The sequence below is a fragment of the Heptranchias perlo genome, chromosome 30 (genome assembly GCF_035084215.1).
Source record: "Heptranchias perlo isolate sHepPer1 chromosome 30, sHepPer1.hap1, whole genome shotgun sequence".
Classification (NCBI taxonomy): domain Eukaryota; kingdom Metazoa; phylum Chordata; class Chondrichthyes; order Hexanchiformes; family Hexanchidae; genus Heptranchias; species Heptranchias perlo.
Genome location: NC_090354.1, coordinates 25,132,136 through 25,154,787, shown reverse-complemented (window position 1 = coordinate 25,154,787; position 22,652 = coordinate 25,132,136). Strand labels below are relative to the sequence as shown.

At 48.1% G+C, this 22,652-nt stretch overlaps 1 protein-coding gene across 8 annotated transcripts in view; it reads left to right on the top strand.

The window, feature by feature from the left end:
* LOC137300003 (supervillin-like) overlaps positions 1 to 22,652 on the top strand; it is a 159,761-nt gene that overhangs the window by 116,312 nt on the left and 20,797 nt on the right. For all 8 annotated transcript variants that reach the window (XM_067969077.1, XM_067969080.1, XM_067969076.1 and 5 more), the window contains 8 exons: positions 1,269 to 1,446; positions 3,154 to 3,326; positions 5,201 to 5,356; positions 9,459 to 9,595; positions 11,084 to 11,231; positions 14,753 to 14,898; positions 18,538 to 18,713; positions 20,355 to 20,493. In XM_067969077.1, the coding sequence (XP_067825178.1) occupies positions 1,269 to 1,446; positions 3,154 to 3,326; positions 5,201 to 5,356; positions 9,459 to 9,595; positions 11,084 to 11,231; positions 14,753 to 14,898; positions 18,538 to 18,713; positions 20,355 to 20,493 (1,253 nt within the window). The remainder of the gene's footprint in view (positions 1 to 1,268; positions 1,447 to 3,153; positions 3,327 to 5,200; positions 5,357 to 9,458; positions 9,596 to 11,083; positions 11,232 to 14,752; positions 14,899 to 18,537; positions 18,714 to 20,354; positions 20,494 to 22,652) is intronic.

Below are 22,652 nucleotides of genomic sequence, written 5' to 3'. Positions count from 1 at the left end.
TTCCAATCGATGCTACTTCGGTCAACATTAACCTATTTATTTCAAATAGGTTAGCGCCAAATTAAAGTAACGCTGCTGGAAAAATCTAGGTTCATATCAGAGGCTAGTTGGCCATGGTGACATCATATCCGAGCCCGATTCTGCGATCAGGCACTGTCCACACAGGTGCTTTCCATCAGTGATTTTCCCCTCGGTATTGCAGGGGTACTGAGGCACCTCAACTACCACCCTGGCTTAAATGAGTTAACTCAACTCAGACCAGGAATGTAAGCTGAGACTTTTCTGTTTTGTGTGGCTCAGCTATTCACTGTCTGAGCCATCAGGGAAACTCGCAGGTGACACTTAATTTTTTTACCTCAACAAATTGCCTATGATAATGCAGCACCGAAGGAGTGCTGCACATCCAGAGGTGCCGTCTTTTGGATGAGATGTTAAACCATGGCCCCATCTGCCCTCTCAGGTTTCTGTAAAAGATCCCATGGCACTATTTTGAAGAAGGGCTGGTTCTGCCTGGTGTCCTGGCTAATATTTATACCTCAACCAACATCACTAAAACAGATTATCTGGTCATTATCACATTGTTGTTTGTGGGAACTTGCTATGCACAAACTGGCTGTCGTTTTTCCCACATTACAACAGTGACTTCACTTCAAAAGTACTTAATTGGCTGTAAAGCACTTTGGGACATCCTGAGGTCACGATAGGTGCTATTTGAATGGAAGTTCTTTCTTTCTTTCTGACCATCAGACTTCTGTATTTGTTGACTTGCTAGAATATTATTTCTGTTGCTGTATATACATTTTTCACAATGGTAGCACTGTCTGCTGTGGACGGTTGATACCGACTTTTGGAAGGGAATTCTGCAAGACGGTAACAATCCTTATAGGGGGTTGCGGGAGTATCAGTATTTGTATGCCTCACCCTCCACAATACAACAAAGTTTGAAACCGTGCTCTGTAAGTTTCATCTCAACCAACAATTATCCCTCAGCCAATACCACCAGAACAGCTTATCTTGTCATTTATCTCATTGCTATTTGTGGGACCATGCTAAGCACAAATTTTCTGTCCTGTTTCCCTACATTACAACAGTGACTACATTTCAAAAGTACATTGGGATGTCCTGAGGTCATGAAAGGTGCTATATGAATGCAAGTTCTTTCTTTCATGGCTCAGTGGTTATGTAATTTAATAGAGAATAAAATCTAGCCTTCTAGATTTCTAGGCACTCGTGTGACGGACCTATCTTTGTGAAATCTTTTAACCCAGCCACAAATCACCAGGAGATGACCATCACAGTGACAGAACAAACGGTGAAGGAAGTGATGCGACCAGACGACGACGATACCTTTAGTAGATTCTATAAGCGCACGCCCACCATTCTGACATCCAGTGCGGTGGAAATCGAGGAGAGTTTTGATGTTATTTTTGAATCCAACACACCAAAGTAAGAGTTCGATCGTTTCACTCAAGGGGATTTGTTTCGAATTTTATAGGAGGAGAGGTGGTGTATCCTTTGTTACTGTTCATTCCAAAAAGAACCCTCGGTACATGGGAGTGATCTAATCTGAGGGGATCATATGTATAAAAGAAAACAAACAGTATTGAGAAGGTACCGTCAGGACATCTCTTCAAATTAAATTATGACGTAGGACAAGGGGGGTGCAGATTCACGCCAGCAAGAGGCAAATTTAGGGCTGATATCAGGAATGTTTTTCCTCACACAGTCTCAAACGGTTATCAACACATGGAATGGGCTTCCAGGTATAATAGTGGAGTGGAAAGTCATTTTCAAAGCAGTTGGGTGCCCTGATTGGGGGAGGGTCTGTAGGTTCTTTCTGAGTTATAATGAGCTGAATGACTGTCCTCATCCATTTCTATCTTGTGTGATTTGAGTCCGGATAAAGTGATTGAGAACCATCATTTAAACCCAGGGCTTGAGGTCACCATTACTGGGAGTTCACATTATAGGGAGCCGCCAATGGGTCCACAGCGAGTATCTGCTGGACGTGAGAGTAAGCAAGTCACTTGCTCTCGGGCGTCCATATCTACCATTTGCAGGAGGAATGCGAGAGCAGCTCAGGGCAACTCAGTCTCTGGTTCTCCCTTACTCTCTGCAAGAAAAAACATAAAGGCATTGGGGACGCTGTAGGGAAGAACAAGAATGTGGATGAGCGATGAGGAAAGTTTGGAGAAGGCCAAGCTGTAAAGTCTAGAAAGAAGAAGGGTAAGGATATGTAGGTACCTCAGTGAGGTACATGTTATTAAATGGCATAAATAAGAATCTTACTTGCAAACAAATTAGACCAAGAAGAGATAAATTTAAAAGAGTCAAAAGTAAAACAGAGCTTAGAAAAAAACTTCTTTACTATGGAGGGGGAAAGATTTTTGGATCAATCTACAGGTTGGGTCATAGAATCAGAGGGATTCAAAGTGCGAGCCTGTGTAAATTGTAATATGAGTGGAGCAAGCTTACTGGGTCAAATGGCCTTTTCATGCCTTCGGCATTTTGCTATGTTCTTATGGCAACCTGTCACTTTACCTGTATAATAGGAATTTTAGGTTTTCAGCTGTGCTCTGGTGCCCAGGGTGATCGAGCTGAAGTCGCTGCGTGCCACCAATATAAACCCAGTGTTAGGTCGGGGACTGTGAGCTTTGTTTAATGAAATAGATCCCAGGTTTGCTGGAGCAGTGGTGGGTGGTGGTGTGCTGAGTTATCCCATAGCAAAACGGAGACACACAAGATTGGGAGAGAATTCAACCTGCGAGCGTGTGAAACTGTGGATTTCTGTCATGGGGAGCCAGCTCCCTGTATAAAAGTGGAGGCTGGGCTCCCATTATAGGCCGGCTCTCTACCTTACACCTTAAAGCAGGCAACTGGAGTGAGGATAGGATCCAGCTCAAGGATGAAGATGAAAGTGTGTTTAATTTGAGTTAGTTTGTTGCTGCGTCAGCAAACTGCTGACCTGATGTTGGATTCAAAGTACAAAATGCAAAAAAAAATAGTTAATTTCCACCTCGATTCACGTCAAGGTGCAAAAGATGAACGAGATGTTGAAACCTTCGCTGAGCAAGCACTTAACATGAGGAACGGTTTAAGATGGTTCCTCACTGGGAGCTGTGTTGACTTTTAATTTTGGCTTCATTCTTGCAGACTGACCTCTGAGGTGGCGGAACACAAACGAGCCGTAAGACCTCTACGTAAGACGCAGTGCTCTCGCAATCCCCTGCGAGCGCTGGCTGCCCGAGATGACATCCGTCAGGAGTACACGGAGCAGCGTTTGAACGTGGCTACGGTGGAGGTCAGGAGGATCCGAGCCGAGAGAAGTAGGTCGGAGAGGTTTCCTCCTTCAATTCTTCCTCAGTGAGTTAGAGTGTAACCGTCCCATATCCTCCATACAATCATATCATAGAATCAGACAGCACAGAAGGAGGCCATTCGGCCCATCGTGCCTGTGCCGGCTCTTTGAAAGAGCTATCCAATTAGTCCCACTCCCCCCTGCACTTTCCCCGTAGCCCTGCAAATTTTCTCCTTTTCAAGTATTTATCCAATTCCCTTTTGGAAGTTACTATTGAATCTGCTTCCACCACCCTTTCAGGCAGTGCATTCCAGACCATAACAACTCACTGTGTTTAAAAAAAAATTCTCCTCATCTCCCCTCTGGTTATTTTGCCCATTATCTTAAATCTGTGTTCTCTGGTTACCGACCCTCCTGCCAGTGGGAATAGTTTCTCCTCATTTACTCTTATCAAAACCCTTCATACTTTTGAGCACCTCTATTAAATCTCATCTTAACCTTCTCTGTTCTAAGGAGAACAATCCCAGCTTCTCCAGTCTCTCCACACAACCGAAGTCCCTCATCCCTGGCACCATTCTGATAAATCTCCTCTGCAAGGCCTTGATGTTCTTGTGTGGACAACTTGCACAGTCTACTATAAATCCTTAACGAGGAGCGAACATACAGGACAAGTCCTTTTCTGCTGAAAGTATTCACCCATTTCATATTGTTTAAAAATACATTGGTCCATTTTCCAAGCCTTACCTATTGAGAAATCCTGAGAGCAGTGCCCATGATTTATTTGTCCATTCACAGCACAAACTTGGAAATTTACTTCACATAGTTATAAAAATCTTGACATTATATCTTTCTCAGTGTAAGCAGTTTGCCTGTGATGTGACTCTGGCAATCAGGCGGACTGCAGTTTACTTCACAATGAGCAAAAAATTTTAGCCCTGAAGCTGCCTTTTTTAAAATCTAAGGAGGGAGGGAAGTATGATTGTCTAATGCAGTGAAGCTCCAACGTACTGCATTGTGAAGAGGGAGCCTGTGTGGCTCCCCACCCGGAGAGTCCCAGCTGTGGTGGAGATGAGTGTAGCCCAGGCACACCCCAAAATAAGGAACCGCCATTCTCCCCTGGGCTGTTCTATGTACAGTCCCAGGCGCTAGAAATAGAGTGAGATTAATCGAGCTCAGAACAGTGCTGTGATCTGACCTCACAACCAAGGACACTTTATTAAGGGAAAAAGGGATCGTACAAGAACATTTCTACCAAAAAGGAAAGCAAGCTTCAATGCCAAATGATCAACACTTGCAAATGTTGAAAAACCAGACTCCACAATCCCTGATGCAAGAAGTATAAAGGTGAGATTAAAAAATATGTTTTCAGAGTTAATAAATAATGGAATGCGTTACCACGATGATGTAATCACAACACTTATATGAGAGAATTAGATGGGTACTTGCAGGGAATGGGAGTATAGTAGATATCTGCGCTGTGGAGCTAACGCCAGCACGGCCACAGGTCTCTTTCTGTGTTAGAATTTCTATATTGAGAGAGACTCTGATAAAATAATATGGTTTAAACCCACTCCAGATTCCTCGCTACACTGCACTCTCGAGCCAGCTGTGCCCACCTGCTCCCCCTTCATTACTAGAGGGACAAAAACAGGAAGCAGCAAGGTCCAGCTGTACAACTTAAACTCACTCCAGCACATGCGTTATTCTCTGTGTTACAGACTCCAATAGGTTCATTAACCTTTAGGTAGCACACTCCAACTTGTGTCGAATTGTCTGTAACACACTGCAGCCGGTGTGTTATCCCACGTGTAATACACTTCTGCTTAAGCTGTTTCCAGTGTATAAAGTGGATCTTTTATTCTGCCTTTCATTTATCTCAGGAACGTTTTTGTATGTTCACAGTGGCGAAACACTCTAACTACGCAGACGTGGCTTTGGCAGGGCTGGCGAGCAAGGAGAACTTCAAAAACGTGAATCTCCGGAACGTGAAGACGACAGACCAGATGTCCAGTAACAGCATGCTTCCATTCAAGAAGGTGATGCTGCTGCAAGTTAAAGGTAACCATTGTCCACTTGTGTCATCTCCTGATAATTGGGAAGAACATTTAAGGCTTTGAGAAAATAAGAAGTTTATACATTCGGTTAAAAACCAACATGGCCTCTGTGATTTCATGTAGAATCCAACAACTGTAAACACAAATTTTAAAATGTGCAACAACTCCCTCCTAGGTTGTTATTTCCTAAAGACACTCATCTTTACTGGGGCACAGTTCCATAGATAATGATTGGCCTCTGGTCCCTAGACCAACTGTCATGTGTGAGCCAGACACTGAAACCCCAATTTTAACTCAGGGCGGGAGTGCAGGGTGGGAGGGAAACGCCCTTGATGGTGCCAGGGTGAGGCCTGGGCCATTTTAACTCCCGGGCCTCATCTAAATGATTGAAATCAGAGCGGGATTTCAGGCGGCAGGAGGCCGCAATCAGGGACCCGAGAGACCAGCCCCTGGCATAAGGTAAGTGTTGGGGGCGGGCGGTGGGGTGGGGGGCTCCTGAGGCGATCGCGGTGGGGGAGGGAAGGAAAACCCAGGACTAGGATGACCCAAGGTTTCCTTGTGGGGCCCGGAGGAGAACTGGCAGCTCCCAGACCTTTCCGAGTGATTTGTCAAAACACTGGCTTCTTTTCAAAACCAAGCCTGCAAAAAGTATGTTGTATCCAGTGTGTTGTTAAGCCAACAAGATGTGACACTGAGTGACAGAATGAGCTTCACACCTGCTATTGCCAAGTTCATGTCATTATAGCCCTTCTAACATGCATAAAGGGACTGCCTAGAGGAAAACTGCTGCTACTGTGAAGCTGTGTTTTATCCGACATATTCCCTTAAGAAAACAAAGTCTTAAATGGTATAAACAAGCAAGCCCTGAGACTGTTGCTGAGGGAAATAAAATGAGCTGCTGCTTATAAATCGTTGTGGCCTCTCCCAAAGGAGAGAAGCGTTATCAAGGTCAGAAGAAACCAGCAGGAAATGACAGGCTTTCCTTCCCCTTTATTTATATGTGTGTTTTGTTCATTGGTCGGCTCCTTAACCATTTGATTGTGATTTGTTACTGATTTATGAATATGGTATTTAACCCAGCCACTTTGCATGTGTGACACATTGAGGAATGATGAACACATCAGATGCAGTGTGTATCAATAGGTAGATTAAAAAATGGAATCTGCTCACAATATCATAGAACTCCCTACCTTACAGCACTGTGGGAGCACCTTCACCACACGGACTGCAGAGGTTCAAGAAGAACGCCCACCACCACCTTCTCAGGGCAACCAGGGATGGGATAGAAATGCCAGCCTTGCCAGTGATACCCACATCCCTAGAATGAGTTTTTTTTTTAAAAACCAGAGAATTGTTGCTGGCTGGCTTAGGTTTTGCCCAGCCGCTCTTGATTTTGATAGACAGTCCTAGCCCCAAGCTTCCTGATTCCCTCTTTTTCCTGTTCGAGGTACTGGGCGCTAAGTTGGGCCGTGTAGCGCCCATTGTTTCGGCGCTACACGGCCTCTCCGACATCCAAGATGGCATCTTGGATGCGCACGTACGTTTCCTGCATGACGTGCGCCAGACGCCATCTTGGTATAGGAGTTAGCGCAGGCGCAGATAAGGAACATTGGAATCATGTAAAGTAGGGGGAAAATGGCTTCAATCAGTGTGCAATGCTGATTTAAAGTGATAAGTCCCAAAATGGTGTCTAACGTTCAACTCGACGCACAGCCTTAACCCCAACCATCTGAACATGTCTTAGAGTGCCTGGAGGACCCCCCCCACCAGCTCTATTTAAAGGGACCATGCAGGATTTACAGGTTAGTGACTGGATTATTGCTTCTGGTTGGCGAGACATTTGTAACTGTTTTTGGAGGTCTCCTAAACTGCAATACTAGGACGAGGGGACATAGCCTAACATTTAGAGCCAGGACGTGCAGGAGTAGAGTTAGGAAATGCTTCTACACGCAAAGGGTGGGAGACGTTTGGAACACTCTTCTGCAAATGGCAGTTGATGCTAGCTCAATTGTGAATGTTAAATTTGAGATTGATAGATTTCTGTGAACCAAGGGTATTAAGAGATATGGGGCTAAGACAGGTGTATGGAGGTCACAGGTCCACCATGATCTTATTGAATGGTGGAACAGGCTCGAGGGGCTAAATGCCACGGCCACTTGCTGCCTCTTGATATGCGCCACCTTCTCCTGCAAGAAAGCGGGATGTGTATCTGGGTGATGTGCCTGTCATGGTTGAATAGCTGCCAGTGTGTGTAACCTGTGAGTTGTGAGTGGGCGGCTTGCAATAATGGTAATGTGTAAGGGTGAGAGGAAGCATCGGATTGGAAGAGTTGAGTACTGATGGAAAGAATTTTTTGGTATGTGGGGGATGGGGTGTGCAGTGCGTGGTGCAGTTGGTAGGAGACGCCACTTGACAGATGACCTCACTCACCTTGACCACTCATGTCAAAGCATTGAACTTCTTCCTGCACTGCATCCATGTTCATGATGCTGTGCGTCTGGCATTGACTTCGTCCCCCACTGCCTCCCACTGTCTTTTGAGTATATGTCTGGAGGGCCTCTTGCCGCCCCCCTGCCCCCTGCGGATATGGGATGACCCTCCTTCTGTCCACCTCTTGCACTCTTGCACCCAAGGTCTCTAGTGCATCAGCAGAGAACCTTGGTGTACGCACTCTCGCAGGCCTGGTACCAACTCAGATCGGCAGATTGGTGAGGTCTGGCGTGCAGATTGGAGGATGTGGGATTTAGTAGTGCGCAACATTCATTCAATGTTTTAACATAACTCATCAGTGTGTAAACACAGGGATGGGACCTGCATCTGTGTTTTATGTGTGCGATGCCTGATCTCTGTTCAGACTCCGTGCATTCAGTAGGCTGTTATTTTCAGCAAATAACAGGTACCAGTTACCTTTAAGAGCTTTCTCGGAAACATCCTCCCTTTAAGAGATTGAGCTCCCTCTGGTGGTGGAAAGTGTAAATTGCATTGATTCCATGTGCAAGGCGTGGAATGGAACGCTGATTGCAGGTGAGTCCTCGGGTGGGTCGAAACTTGCGTCCTGCCTGTGCAGGGATCATTGGGCACGGGGTGATAGCACATCACGCTACCTACACCCAAAAATGGCCCCTTTCCAATTTTTCCCCCTCTGACTATTTCCACAAGTGGCAACAGCCTTTGGTACACTACCCACATGGCTGTTCATTGTGTGTGAACCTAGAAAGTAAGTGTTGACAGGATAATACAGGTGTGGGGAAATCATCACAGATGTGTCTACGGTTGTCCTCACTGAGGGGGTAATTTTGACTTTGGGCGACAGTGAATCAGCCAAGCTCTCCCGATTTTCATTTTCATTGACAGAAAGGCTTGTATTTACATAACCATGTGATAATAACCAGATAATCTGTTTTAGTGATGTTGGTTGAGGGATAAATATTGGCCAGGACACTGGGGAGAACTTCCCTGCTCTTCTTCGAAGTAGTGCCATGGGATCTTTTATATCCATCTGAGAGGGCAGATGGGGCCTTGGCTTAACATCTCATCCGAAAGACGGCACCTCCAACAATGCAGTACTCCCTCAGTACTGTACTGGAGTATCAACCTGGATTACGTGCTTAAATCTCTGGAGGGGGACTTGAACCCACAACCTTCTGACTCAGAGACAAGAGCGATACCAACTGAGCCACAGCAGACACCCATTGACTTCACTGGTAATGAAAATGGGGAGAGGTGTGTAATGGGCGGCCGATCTGATTTTACACTATCGCCCAAAGTCAAAATGACCCCACCCCAATGTCTACAAACATGCAGGAGAAATCTGGCTGATCCTTCCCCCTCTCCCAAACCAGGGGTGCCAGTGTCAGTTGTAGCACCTCGACCGCTACTCCAACTGAGGGGAACTAACACACAGCAGGCCCCGAATCCAATCGGCTTTGCTTAAACTGCAAAACTGTAACGTGCCATCTAGCCCTGAGCTCCCGGTTAACTATGGTATCTGCCTTTATGTGTGGTCTGACTAGTTGATTCATGGCACTGTTAAGAGTTGAGGAGCGATGACTTGTTTATATGTGCGGATCAGGAGCAGAACCAGGGGTAACTCTGTCCTTTCTCAGGTCGCAGGCATGTCCAAGTTCGATTGGTGGAGCCAAGAGCCAGCTCACTTAACAGTGGGGACTGTTTCCTGTTGGTCACTGCACAGCACTGCTTTCTTTGGACTGGAGAATTCGCCAATGTAATTGAACGCTCGAAGGTATGGCCGTTAAACCTGACTCAACAATAACAACTTGCATTTATGTAGCACCTTTAACGTAGTAAAAACGTCCCACGGTGCTTCACAGGAACGTAAATAAACAAAATTTGACACCGAGCCACATGAAATGTTAGGACAGGTCAAAGCTTGGTCAAAGAGGTAGGTTTTATGGAGCGTCTTAAAGGAGGAGAGAGAGATAGAGAGTTGGAGAAGTTTAGGGAGGGAGTTCCGGAGCTTAGGGCCTAGACAGCTGAAGGCACGGCCACCAATGGTGGATGGCCAATGAAAATCGGGGATGCCCAAGAAGCCAAAATTGGAGGAGCGCAGAGATCTCGGTGGGTTGTAGATCTGGAGGAGGTTACAGAGATAGGGAGGGGCGAGGCCATGGAGGGATTTGAAAACAAGGATGAGAATTTTAAAATCGAGGCGTTGCCAGACTGGGAGCCAATGTACGTCAGCGAGCATAGGGGTGATGGGAGAATGGGATTTGGTGTGAGTTAGGAAACGGGCAGCAGAGTTTTGGATGAGCTGAAGTTTATGGAGGGTGGAAGGTGAGAGGCCAGCCAGGAGAGTTGCTTAATTACACACGATAGAAAAATGAATGGATGAAGGCTTGCTCTTACCTCTCATCTCATGTCTGCTTCAATAACAGGGCAAGATCATTGGTTGTGCCATTGAAGTTACTTGTTCCCACCCTTGTGGAGAAATGCCTCACTCTCACTCTTAACCCAGTGGCTGCTAATAACAAGCACCCAGGAGTTGAACTCGTGTTACGTGATAGTAATTAACACAGCTATATGAAATTGCTCAGTTGGGGTAACATTTTTGTTGAAATAGGCGAAGGAATTTGATACAAATATGGACGTTACTCACATCACATTGTCTCCCTCGCCCATTTTCTTACTGTTTCCACCTCCCACTTTGTGCACAGGGAGTTAGCTCTGAAATCATTGAAGTATTATATTACACACAAGCACATCTCCTGTGGTGTTACTCACGGTGAGTGGGAGAAATATAATAGGGATGTTATCAACAGAGTGTGACAGGCAAAGTGTTACAGGAAATAAGTGTGATATTGGCAGGGAGTGCGCGCTATATGCAAGACTGCTAGTACATTTATTACGATTGCCTTGGTCCCACCCACGCCCTCCACAATAGCCACGTCCCAAAGCCCTTCCTGCCCTACATGACGCCCAGCACTGTGTTCTAAGTGAAACATTGTAACCAGTGAAATGACAGGTAGACTTCCAGTGTGGCACCTCAGATACTCATTTCACTCCCTAACTAGTTACTGTGGCAGCTCTGAGACTTCACACCACGCTGTAGTGACAGGTACCACTCAGAACTGTTAAGGAAACACATCGATCCATGGCTTTGGTCAGTCTAAGAAGTTTCTGCCTGTTGCGTCTCCAATTCATTTGAGTGGTCAAATATCAACCAGTAGTTCCCAATAAGGAATTCTCAACTGCATCCCTCTCCTACTTTTAGGCGTCGGAGCTGGCTGGTTTCATCCAGACAAAACGAGAACTGGGTTGCCGAGCAGCGAATGTTACCACTATTGAAGAGGGCATTAACAGTCAAAGCAAAAGGGCCAAGGAATTCTGGGATCTTCTGGGCGGCCAAGCTGAATATCAAGGTAAGAAGTTCAAACTTAGTGGCGGATATAATTGGACACACAGTGCAGGTAATTTACCCACATGAATAGATAGGCGGACACTAGTGAAAAGATGGATCCTCAAATGACAACAGCTTTTTTTGTTGAGCGAATCTGTTGGAAACTCCTACGTTGACTGATTTCACAGTAGTTTGGGACAAGTTGGGGGAGATTTTCCCGCTACTGTACCGGGAAAATTGGATTGCCTAGGTGCAGCACAAAGAGGAAAATCAGACAAGAAGAACTGATTACAGTGGTAACGACTCCGGACTGATTTTGCTCTCGGCACTGCATTTAGGTGATGCAATTTGCTCAGGTGCAATAACAGGAAAATCTGTCCCTATTTGCTGGTGTCACTGCCTGTGCTCCTTTCTCGTGATGTCGCCTTTTGTTGGATAACAAAATTACAAAAAAAATCAAAAGTATTTGGGGCAACTTGAAATCTTCAGCTGTGACCTTCATTGCTGTTCAATAAGAACTGGATGGCTGAAGTGTCGGTATCAAATGGTCAACACCCACCACAATCACCAGTGCCACCTTCACAGTCGCCACTGACCCCACCAACACCACCAACGCTGTCATGACAACCACTTCTGACACAATAAACACCAGTCCTGATACCACCTCCACTGACACAACCAGCACAAGCACCATTGAGAGCATCTCCACCAGTACTGTCATGACTACCACCGACACAACCTCTACTGACTCAATAAACACCACCTCCACTGAGGGTTCTATAACAAGGGGACATAGATTCAAGGTAAAAGGCAGGAGGTTTAGAGGGGATTTGAGAAAGAACTTTTTCACCCAGAGGGTGGTTGGAGTCTGGAACTCACTGCCTGAAAGGGTTGTGGAGGCAGGAACCCTCACAACATTCAAGAAGCATTTGGATGAGCACTTGAAATGCCATAGCATACAAGGCTACGGACCAAATGCTGGAATATGGGATTAGAGTAGACAGGGCTTGATGGCCGGCGCGGACACGATGGGCCGAAGGGCCTCTATCCGTGCTGTATAACTCTATGACTCTATGACATAGCGCTGTAGATGTTGAAAGTAGACCTTCACCATTTCAATATAGGGGGTTCCCTTTTCTCTCTCCATAATTATTTGTTGGGAGGAAGTGTATGGCAATATTCGTCTTTGTGTCTGCAGTTTCCATTCTGTTTTTTTACCATGTTCAAAGTGGTTTTTAAGTTATATAGAAGTGAAATTAACTTGTCTTTTAGGCCCAGCCAGACTCCTATCTACATGTATTTAGTCCGCTATATATCTGCTATATTGTTAAGCGGTTGGGGATTATTGCAGTGCAGTTCAATTTCAGGACCAGGATTAAAATCTCGTTGGCTGCTCAAAGGGTGTTTAAACACAGCAGATTGTTGAAGTTGAAGCTTTCATCAAGAGCATGTTTTGAAGGACAATAGAAATTTTTTGCTATTATTTTCCTTCCAATTTATGCTGTTCTCACTCACTCACACTCACTCACTCTCAAACTCTCACTCACACTCTCTGGGGTAGATAGTGACTGTGCGATAGTGTAAAACAAGTGATAGCGAGCCGGCAGCCCCTTTCACATCTCTCCCGATTAATATTTCCAACTTCAATCACAAAGTCAAGATCCGCGCCCTGTCTCTCGCCCCCCTCCACGCCCTCACGCTCGCCCCCTCCACGCCCTCACGCTCGCCCCCTCCACGCCCTCACACTCGCCCCCTCCACGCCCTCACACTCACGCCCTCACACTCGCCCCCTCCACGCCCTCACACTCGCCCCCTCCACGCCCTCACACTCGCCCCCTCCACGCCCTCACACTCGCCCCCTCCACGCCCTCACGCTCGCCCCCTCCACGCCCTCACACTCGCCCCCTCCACGCCCTCACACTCGCCCCCTCCACGCCCTCACACTCACGCCCTCACACTCGCCCCCTCCACGCCCTCACACTCGCCCCCTCCACGCCCTCACACTCGCCCCCTCCACGCCCTCACACTCGCCCCCTCCACGCCCTCACACTCGCCCCCTCCACGCCCTCACACTCACGCCCTCACACTCGCCCCCTCCACGCCCTCACACTCGCCCCCTCCACGCCCTCACACTCGCCCCCTCCACGCCCTCACACTCGCCCCCTCCACGCCCTCACACTCGCCCCCTCCACGCCCTCACGCTCGTGCCCTCACACTCGCGCCCTCCACGCCCTCACACTCGCCCCCTCCACGCCCTCACACTCGCCCCCTCCACGCCCTCACACTCGCCCCCTCCACGCCCTCACACTCGCCCCCTCCACGCCCTCACACTCACGCCCTCACACTCGCGCCCTCCACGCCCTCACACTCGCCCCCTCCACGCCCTCACACTCGCCCCCTCCACGCCCTCACACTCGCCCCCTCCACGCCCTCACACTCGCCCCCTCCACGCCCTCACGCTCGTGCCCTCACACTCGCGCCCTCCACGCCCTCACGCTCGCCCCCTCCACGCCCTCACACTCACGCCCTCACACTCGCCCCCTCCACGCCCTCACACTCGCGCCCTCCACGCCCTCACACTCGCCCCCTCCACGCCCTCACACTCGCGCCCTCCACGCCCTCACACTCGCCCCCTCCACGCCCTCACACTCGCCCCCTCCACGCCCTCACACTCGCCCCCTCCACGCCCTCACACTCGCCCCCTCCACGCCCTCACACTCGCCCCCTCCACGCCCTCACACTCGCGCCCTCCACGCCCTCACACTCGCGCCCTCCACGCCCTCACACTCGCCCCCTCCACGCCCTCACACTCGCCCCCTCCACGCCCTCACACTCGCCCCCTCCACGCCCTCACACTCGCCCCCTCCACGCCCTCACACTCGCGCCCTCCTCGCCCTCACACCCGCCCCCTCCACGCCCTCACACTCGCCCCCTCCACGCCCTCACACTCGCCCCCTCCACGCCCTCACACTCGCCCCCTCCACGCCCTCACACTCGCCCCCTCCACGCCCTCACACTCGCCCCCTCCACGCCCTCACACTCGCCCCCTCCACGCCCTCACACTCGCCCCCTCCACGCCCTCACACTCGCCCCCTCCACGCCCTCACACTCGCCCCCTCCACGCCCTCACACTCGCCCCCTCCACGCCCTCACACTCGCCCCCTCCACGCCCTCACACTCACGCCCTCACTCAATCACATTCGCACCCTTCACGCCCTAACTCACTCACTCACACTCACACTCGTGCCCTCACACTCGTGCCCTCACACTCGCGCCCTTCACACCTCACGCTCGCGCCCTTCATGCCCTCACTCACTCATTCACACTCTCACTCACACTCACACTCACTCACACATACATACACACTCTTCGCCAATGAGAGAGCGAGTATCCTGCTCACAGATTGCTTGCAGTGCAACTTCAAAGAGGTGTACTGAGCTCTGTGAGAGGACCATCTTGTCAAAATAAAGTTCTTAACAGCCTGGAAGAGACTACAGTCCTCGTATTGTTAACGTCACTGATTGCTCCCTGTTGGCTCTCCAGATGCAGGGGATCCTGACGAAGATGAGGTGTACGAAGCTGCAATCACAGAAACAAACTACATTTATCGCCTGGTCGAGGACAAGCTTGTTTCAGACAATGAATCATGGGGGAAAATCCCTCGCTGTTCCATGCTTAATTCAAAGGAGGTAGGAGCATATCGTGCACTTGTATTTTTGAACCATGAGGCCTGTATCTGATCCTGAATGTTTGGCAGTACATCAACATTATTGAGGTAGTTAGTTTTTCAGAGTGAATGATTTGTGAGCAGTTTTTGGCAGCATTGCAAAAATCCGGCAATAATCTATGTGAAAATTGCATAGAATAAGGTGAACTTTCAAAAATGGAGCCCACATAAAGAGTTGCCAACTCTGGTTGGAGGTATTCCTGGAGGTTTGATCATGTGATGTTCTAATCATATGATGTCTAATCATGTGACAACTGCAAATGTTAATGCATCTCTCTCCCTATCTCCCTGGACTCTGGTTCCGTGTGAAGGTGACAATCCTGAACTGGGAGCCTCAGTCAGAGCTGATCTGTACTTGGACTTCACACATCAAAACAGGCTGGCACAGACCGACCTGAACCGAACCAAGAGACTGCACAAAGGGCAGTGGGCCCAGTGTTTGGGGAACTTCTCACAGGTCACATCGTCCTAAACTCAGCTCAGCACCAACATTTCTAAACCACTCCCTGACCTCGGACTCAATAAAGGAGAGTTTCATAGAATTATAGAAATTACAGCACTGGCAGAGGCCATTCGGCCCTGGTGCCGGTGCCGATGCTGGCGCACTCTCGTGTAACCCCATTTCCCTCCCCACCCCTCCCATATCCTTTTATATTCAAATATTTATCCCATTCCCTTTTAAATGTTCTAGTTTCTAATTTATGATGAAGCATCCCATGATCTAATGGCCCTCAGTTCAAAAATCCTCCTTTTCCCTTCTCCCTTAGTTCTTCCAGTGGGAATCCTTGGTCCCCAAGTTTCACTTACCCCTTTACAGGCTGCTCCTCTCTCGGTGCCGCTCCCACTCTCAACACTGCTGCTGCTCCCAGCTCTGCAGAAATGCTGCTCCCCACGCCCACCACGTTCTCCAGTCTCCCCCAAGCCTGAGCCCCAATCCCCTCCCGACCTCCATTCCCCAGTCTCCCTCCCTTCCCCCGACCCCCATTCCCCGGTATCTCTCTCTTCACCCGATCACCCCCAGACTCCCGATTGTTCCCGCACACCAGCCAGTCCCGGTTTCTCTGCTGCAGCAGCCGGTGGCATGGCGGACTATGGCCATGGCTAGCTCTCTCACCTCTGAGTCAGAGCTCGTGGGTTCAAGTTTCAGTCTGGGGACTGGAGCACTAAATCTAGGCTGAGTCCAATGCAGCACTGAGGGAGTGCTGCACTGTCGGAGGTACCGTCTTTCAGATGAGACATTAAACCGAGGCCCTGCCTTCCCTCTTAGGTGGACGTAAAAGATCCCATGGTTCTATTTTGAAGAAGAACGGGGGAGTTCTGAGTATGTGAAAGGCACTATATAAATGCAGTCCTTTCTTTTTTTCTTTAATCTGTGAAACTGTTGGAGAGAGCAGGGTCACAGCCTGAGCCAGTGAGGACGACCATTCGCATATCAGCTGTGATCTTTTTTTCTGCAGTTATTGAATGCATTCGGGGTGAACCCACATTGTGCGATATTAGCACGTGAATGCAGTAACATATGAGATTCCTTTGGTTGTGATTCTAACGGTTATAGTAAAGGGCAAAGGGATTTCGTCCAATGCCAGTTAATGCAGTCGTGTGCTGATATTGCACAGCAGGGTTTCACGGCAAACTCTTTTATTTATTAAAACCTTTAAAACAAGAGGCCTCCCTGAAAAAAAAAACACCTGACAGAATTATCTAAAATGAGCATCGGGTGAGGGGGGCTAACATCCCGCGGATGGCTGGCGCAGGGCAATTTTTTACCCAAATGTTGGGCGAATTATGGGCAGTGTGCCCTGCGGTTGTCTGACCTGCCACCGGGTGAGCTTCCTCGTCACCAGTACGTACCCAGGGAATTGCCCCCTAAAGGCAGAATCGGATTATTTGCACATTGCTGCTGAATGTCAGTGTATTTGTCCAACTGCTGTCAAAACCTGTCGCAACATATCAGAGGGGATCTCTTCTCCTGGAGGTGCTGCCCTCATTTGGTGCAATTCCACAAGCAGCAGGACCTCATTCTTTTTTAAGGACTTGCACAACACCAGGTTATCGTCCAACAGTTTTATTTTAAATCACAAGCTTTCGGAGCTTACCTCCTTCGTCAGGTGAGTGAAGGGTTCTAAAAACGCACAGCATATATAGTCAGAGAACAATGCCTGGTGATTACAGATAATCTTTCCAACTGCCCCCTATCACATCTCGGCTGGGAGACGATCACAGCAATCAAAGGTGTCGTTGGTGTTCAGACAGGTTAGCCACGGAAAACATTACATCCCAGTATACTGAATACACAATGGGTCAGATTACAAAGACAGAGAGAGAAAGAGACCCGAAAGGCAGAGAGAGAGAGAGAGAGAGAATGTCCAGTCGTATTAAAAACAGATAACTTTTTTTTGCTGGTGGGGTTACATGTAGCGTGACATGAACCCAAGATCCCGGTTGAGGTAAGCTCCGGAGGTAAGCTCCGAAAGCTTGTGATTTAAAATAAAACTGTTGGACTATAACCTGGTGTTGTGCAAGTCCTTACATTTGTCCACCCCAGTCCATCACCGGCATCTCCACATCATTCATTTTTGTGCGAGCCGAGTCAAGTGAGTGTTGGCCGGACATTTAACAGCAAAGGGCACCAACAGCCGTGCCTGAGCCTGTCCTCAATTACTGTCCACACATGCTCACTTTCCAGCAAGGATCAGTCGGAAGCAGGAACTCTTTCCCTCCCTCTAGTGCAGGAGTGCTGAGGCCAATTATAGCGCTGTATCACTCTAAGTTGGCAGGGACTTCGGGCCTGTATGGTGTAATTCCACAGCAGGCAGTGAATCATTAGCTATGACATTGAAGGCATGAAAGAACTGGCATCTCCCTGGGGCACCTCAATGCACTTCAGAAGCGATGAATTACTTTGTGCAGTCACTATAGTAATGTAGACAGACCAGGAAGCCAGTTTGCACAACGCAAGGTCTCACAAACAGTCGAAGAGGTGAATTGCTAGTTAATCTGTAATTTGGTTGAAGGAGGAATATTGGCCACCTCCGTGCTCCTCTTCAAATAGTGTCGTAGGATCTTTTGTATCTACCTGAACCACTGGAACAGGCAAATTGGACTTTGGTTTAATGTCGCATCTGAAAGTTCGCACCTCTGCCAATGCAGCTCTCCCTCAGTATTGCACTGTGTAAGCCTGGATTATGTCCTGCTCCTCCTGGCCCCACATAGGAAAGAAAAACACTCTTTTGTTCCTGATTCTCTTCTGCCCCGGGTTGGCCTGGAGGGAAAGAAGCAGCGGCTTCCCTGCTCAGGCCTGAGTTAAAATTGCAGCCGGGTCCAGAAGACGCCATGGGGACCCGACATGCATAGGTGAAGAAGGACCCCGCTGGCTTTGGCCAGGTGTCCATGCCGCCTGCTCAGGAGAGCAGGTTAGAATCTTGGACGGCTGGATCCTGGCGACTCCAGGGTGGGTAAGCTAATTGCATTTTAACTGCCCATCCGCCCAGTTTCCGCCAGGTGGGTGGGGTTAAAATCACCCCCAGTGTAATTGTTTTTCTATTTGTTTGAGGTGCAGTGGTTCATGTTATTGAGCTGACTCTTTCCCCTTGGTTTACAGGTGCTGGTGTTAGATTTTGGCAGCGAGTTGTACATTTGGCATGGCAAAGAGGTGACTCTGGCACAGCGAAAGACGGCACTCCAACTGGGCAAACAGTTGTTGAGTGGTCCTTATGATTATAGCAACTGTGTGGTAAACCCCCTGGACCCTGGAGCTAAGAAGAACATTTCACAGCAGTGAGTTGAGGTGTAGCAGTACGTTCTGGTGATCCTGTCTGATATAACCCAGTAGAGCTGGATGTAGGGGTGCCAGTGTTGTGGCAGAATCGGTAATTTGGGAACTGAGCCACTTTAAAACACTTTTTAACGAGGATTAGGTTTTTAAAAAAATTCACTCTTGGGATGTGGGCGTCGCTGGCAAGGCCAGTATTTATTGCCCATCCCGAGTTGCCCTTGAGAGGGTGGTGGTGAGGCGCCTTCTTGAACCGCTGCAGTCCGTGTGGTGAAGGTTCTCCCACAGTGCTGTTAGGAAGGGAGTTCCAGGATTTTGACCCAGCGATGATGGAGGAACGGCGATATATGTCCAAAGTCAGGATGGTGTGTGATTTGGAGGGGAATCTGGAGGTGATGGTGTTCCTAAGCACCTGCTGCCCTTGTCGTTCGAGGTGGTGAAGGTCACGCGTTAGGGAGGTGCTGTCGAAGAAAGCTGTGGGTTAGACACTGGCCTTTCATCTCTGTAACCTGGGTTTGAATCGAACCCAGACTCTTCTGTCCAAGATCCACAGGCACCAACTGCCCCTCAAGTCTTGCCCAAGTGACCATTCTTCATGAGTGCAGCTAGACATTGAGTTCTGGCAAAGCTGTCTGAATGTGGGACCCGTCAAAGCTGAGCCCAATCCAGTCCTCCCTCATTGGCCTGACATTAGTATTTTCCAGTAAGCATCAATGGACAGCAATCAAGGATTGATTTTTCCCTCTCTAGCCTGGTCTGTCTGGTGAAATGAGTTTGCGCAGTCTCAATCAGTTGCTTGTGGGCATGTGCCCACAGTGAAAACTGCCTCTAATTGGGCACCAAGTTGGCAATCTCACTCAGAGCCCAAGGGACGGCGGGCATGGGAGATGGAAAAGTCACACTGGTGCTGTGGTGGGTGCTGAGGTTGGGGCCGAGGCTGTGTTCTACTATATGCCTTTCTCTTTGTTTTGCTTTCTCTCTTTTACTCATTTCTCTCAATTTGGCTCACAAAACCTTTTAAGTATAGTCAAGTTTTACTGTAAATTAAATTATTAATCATGTTAATTGACATGGGGGCAGGGCGGGACGAGGTAATTGCAGTGGGATGAGGTCCGAATGGCCTGTTTCTATGCTGCAGATTCTTTGTAATTCTAGCAAATTAAAGTCACTTGAAATACTGGGCAACCTCTATTGGAATAGAGAAGGATCAGAGGAGATTTAATAGAGGTTTTTAAAATTAAGAAGGGTTTTGATAAGGTGAAGAAGGAAAGACCATTTCCTCATTAGGAAGGGTCATTAATTTATGATTGTCACTAATAGGGTGAGGAGAGTGGTTAGGAAAGAATTCTTCATGAAGAGGGTTGTTGGAGCAAGGAATACTTTCTCACAGGGAGTGATTGATGCAGAGACCATTGCATCTTTTAAAGGGGAAAGTGCATAAATATTTGAAGGAGAGGAAGACACAGGGCTGTGTGAAGGTAGTGGGATTAGTTTTGGATTGCTCTCACAAAGAGGTAGCACAGACACGGTGGGCCAAATGTCTTCCTGCTGTGCTGTAAACGTCCATAGTTCTACAGTAAAAAATTGCTGAGTTTGTGTTTTTTAAACAGAATTTCTAAAATTAAATGTCACTTTCTTTTCCACAGGCAGGGACGTCCTGATTGGGTAATCTTTGGTCGATTGTCCGAGCACAATGAAACAATTCTGTTCAAGGAGAAGTTTCTGGACTGGGCAGAGTCGAGAAAACAGGTGCAAAGGGACATTGAGGTCACAGCCGAGTTAAAGGTACAGTGAGGATTTTTAAAAAGGAAAGACATTATAGTACAGAGCTTGCTGTTTACCCTAGAGAAATCGGTCTGTTGTATCGCAAAGAATGTCGCTACGTGCCAAATGTGGAGTTGGGGAGAGCTGGGCAGGGAAACAGCCTCAGAGCTGCTCATCAGTGGCATCAATGTCATGAATGGCAACGAAACCATATCAAGAAAGATGGAACTTGCATTTATATAGCGCCTGTCACGACCTCAGGATGTCCCAAAGCACTTTACAGCCAACGAAATACTTTTTGAAGTGTAGTCACTGTTGTAATGTAGCAAACGTGGCAGCCAATTTGTGCACAGCAAGATCCCACAAACAGCAATATGATAAATGAACAGATAATCTGTTGTTGGTGATGTTGGTTGAGGGATAAATATTGGCCAGGACACCAGAGAGAACTCCCCCGATTCTTTAAATAGTGCCATGGGATCTTTTGCTTCCACCTGAGAGGGCAGATGGGGCCTTGGTTTAATGTCTCATCTGAGAGATGGTACCTCCAACAGTGCAGCCCTCAGTACTGTACTGGGAGTGTCAGCCCAGATTTTGTGTTTAGGTCTCTGGAGTGGGTCTGTGAACCCACAACCTTCATGGCTCAAGGGGCAAGAGTGCTACCAACTGAGCCTGGCTGACAGCAGATCTCCTCTAATTGTACAACCGCTGAGTCATGAGCAGCTTAGTCAGTGGTTTGATCTCCAGCTGGTATTGAGTTAGCTGATCTCAGGCTGCCATAATTGTCTTCAGCACCCTTGGGCTAGAGAGGGAAACATCCGCCTCTTGACTACTATCCATTGATATCTGCTGGAAAATATATGTATGCCCATCGGGTGTGAACAGGGTCAGGCTCAGCTGTGACCAGCTCTACAATCGAGTAACTCTGCCAACACCCGCTCTCTGGGCTCACACCTGTAGGATGGTCACTTGGATAGGATAATGTACACGGGGCAGGCGTGCCTGTAGATTCTTATCCCAATAATTGTTTGTGTCGGATAAGATGGTGCTTGTTTATCCCTACCCTAGCAAGAACCAGTGCCGATAAGATTGGAGTAGGGTGCCTGTAGATCCATAACTCAGCAAGAGCAAGAGTCCACACCTTGAGGGAAGGAGGGGAGTTTATATAAACAGAGTTTTTTAAAATTTGCTCATGGGATGTGGGCATTGCTGGCAAGGCCGGCATTTATTGCCCATCCCTAATTGCCCTTGAGAAGGTGGTGGTGAGCTGCCTTCTTAAACCGCTGCAGTCTGTGTGGTGACGGTTCTCCCACTGTGCTGTTAGGAAGGGAGTTCCAGGATTTTGACCCAGTGACGATGAAGGAACGGCGATATATTTCCAAGTCGGGATGGAGTGTGACTTGGTGGGGAACATGCAGGTGGTGTTGTTCCCATGTGCCTGCTGCCCTTGTCCTTCTAGGAGGTAGAGGTCGCGGGTTTGGGAGGTGCTGTCGAAGAGTAAAGTAATAGGAGCTGAAATGAAACTGTAATTTCGGACCCTCCATCAGTGCTGACTGTTCCAGCCAACTCCCTGACCTTGGTTTACGCCCAGGTGTTAAGTTGAAAGGACTGGGCTGTCACACACCCTTGGGGTGAAATCGCTTTGTGCAGTTTTAGTGTATAAACACTTAATAGATTCCTAAGAAATTTGTTTACATGCTATTTTAATGGAGGCAACAAAATAACGGGCAAAGGAATTTCAGATGCTCAGTGTTTGTATATCAGGGAGTGGACATTCGTCACATGTGCCCACATGGTGCTGTGTCGACTAATCCTCCGAACACCTGCCCTTCGTTCCCCCCCATCCCCCTGTTTTCGATCCCCTGAAGTGCCTAACACTAATGTACCACTGGACACAAAATGGTGTCAACACTCGCTGGCTCGAAAGTGCAGCGTTAGTACAATATACAACCACACGAAGTGTAAACCAGCGACTGACTCATTTTTAAATTAGAAAACCTTTTTTTTTCAAACGATGAACAGAAAATGCTGGCAATGCAAAGCTCGGTTGATTAGCAGTCGATGCAGAAAGATAGTTTAAGGTGTCAGCTGGGAATCTACATCGGGTCTCTGCAGCATTCACTCTTTCTATCTCTGCAAAGGCTATCATTTCCTGTGGTATAACCTTGTATCATCCAAAT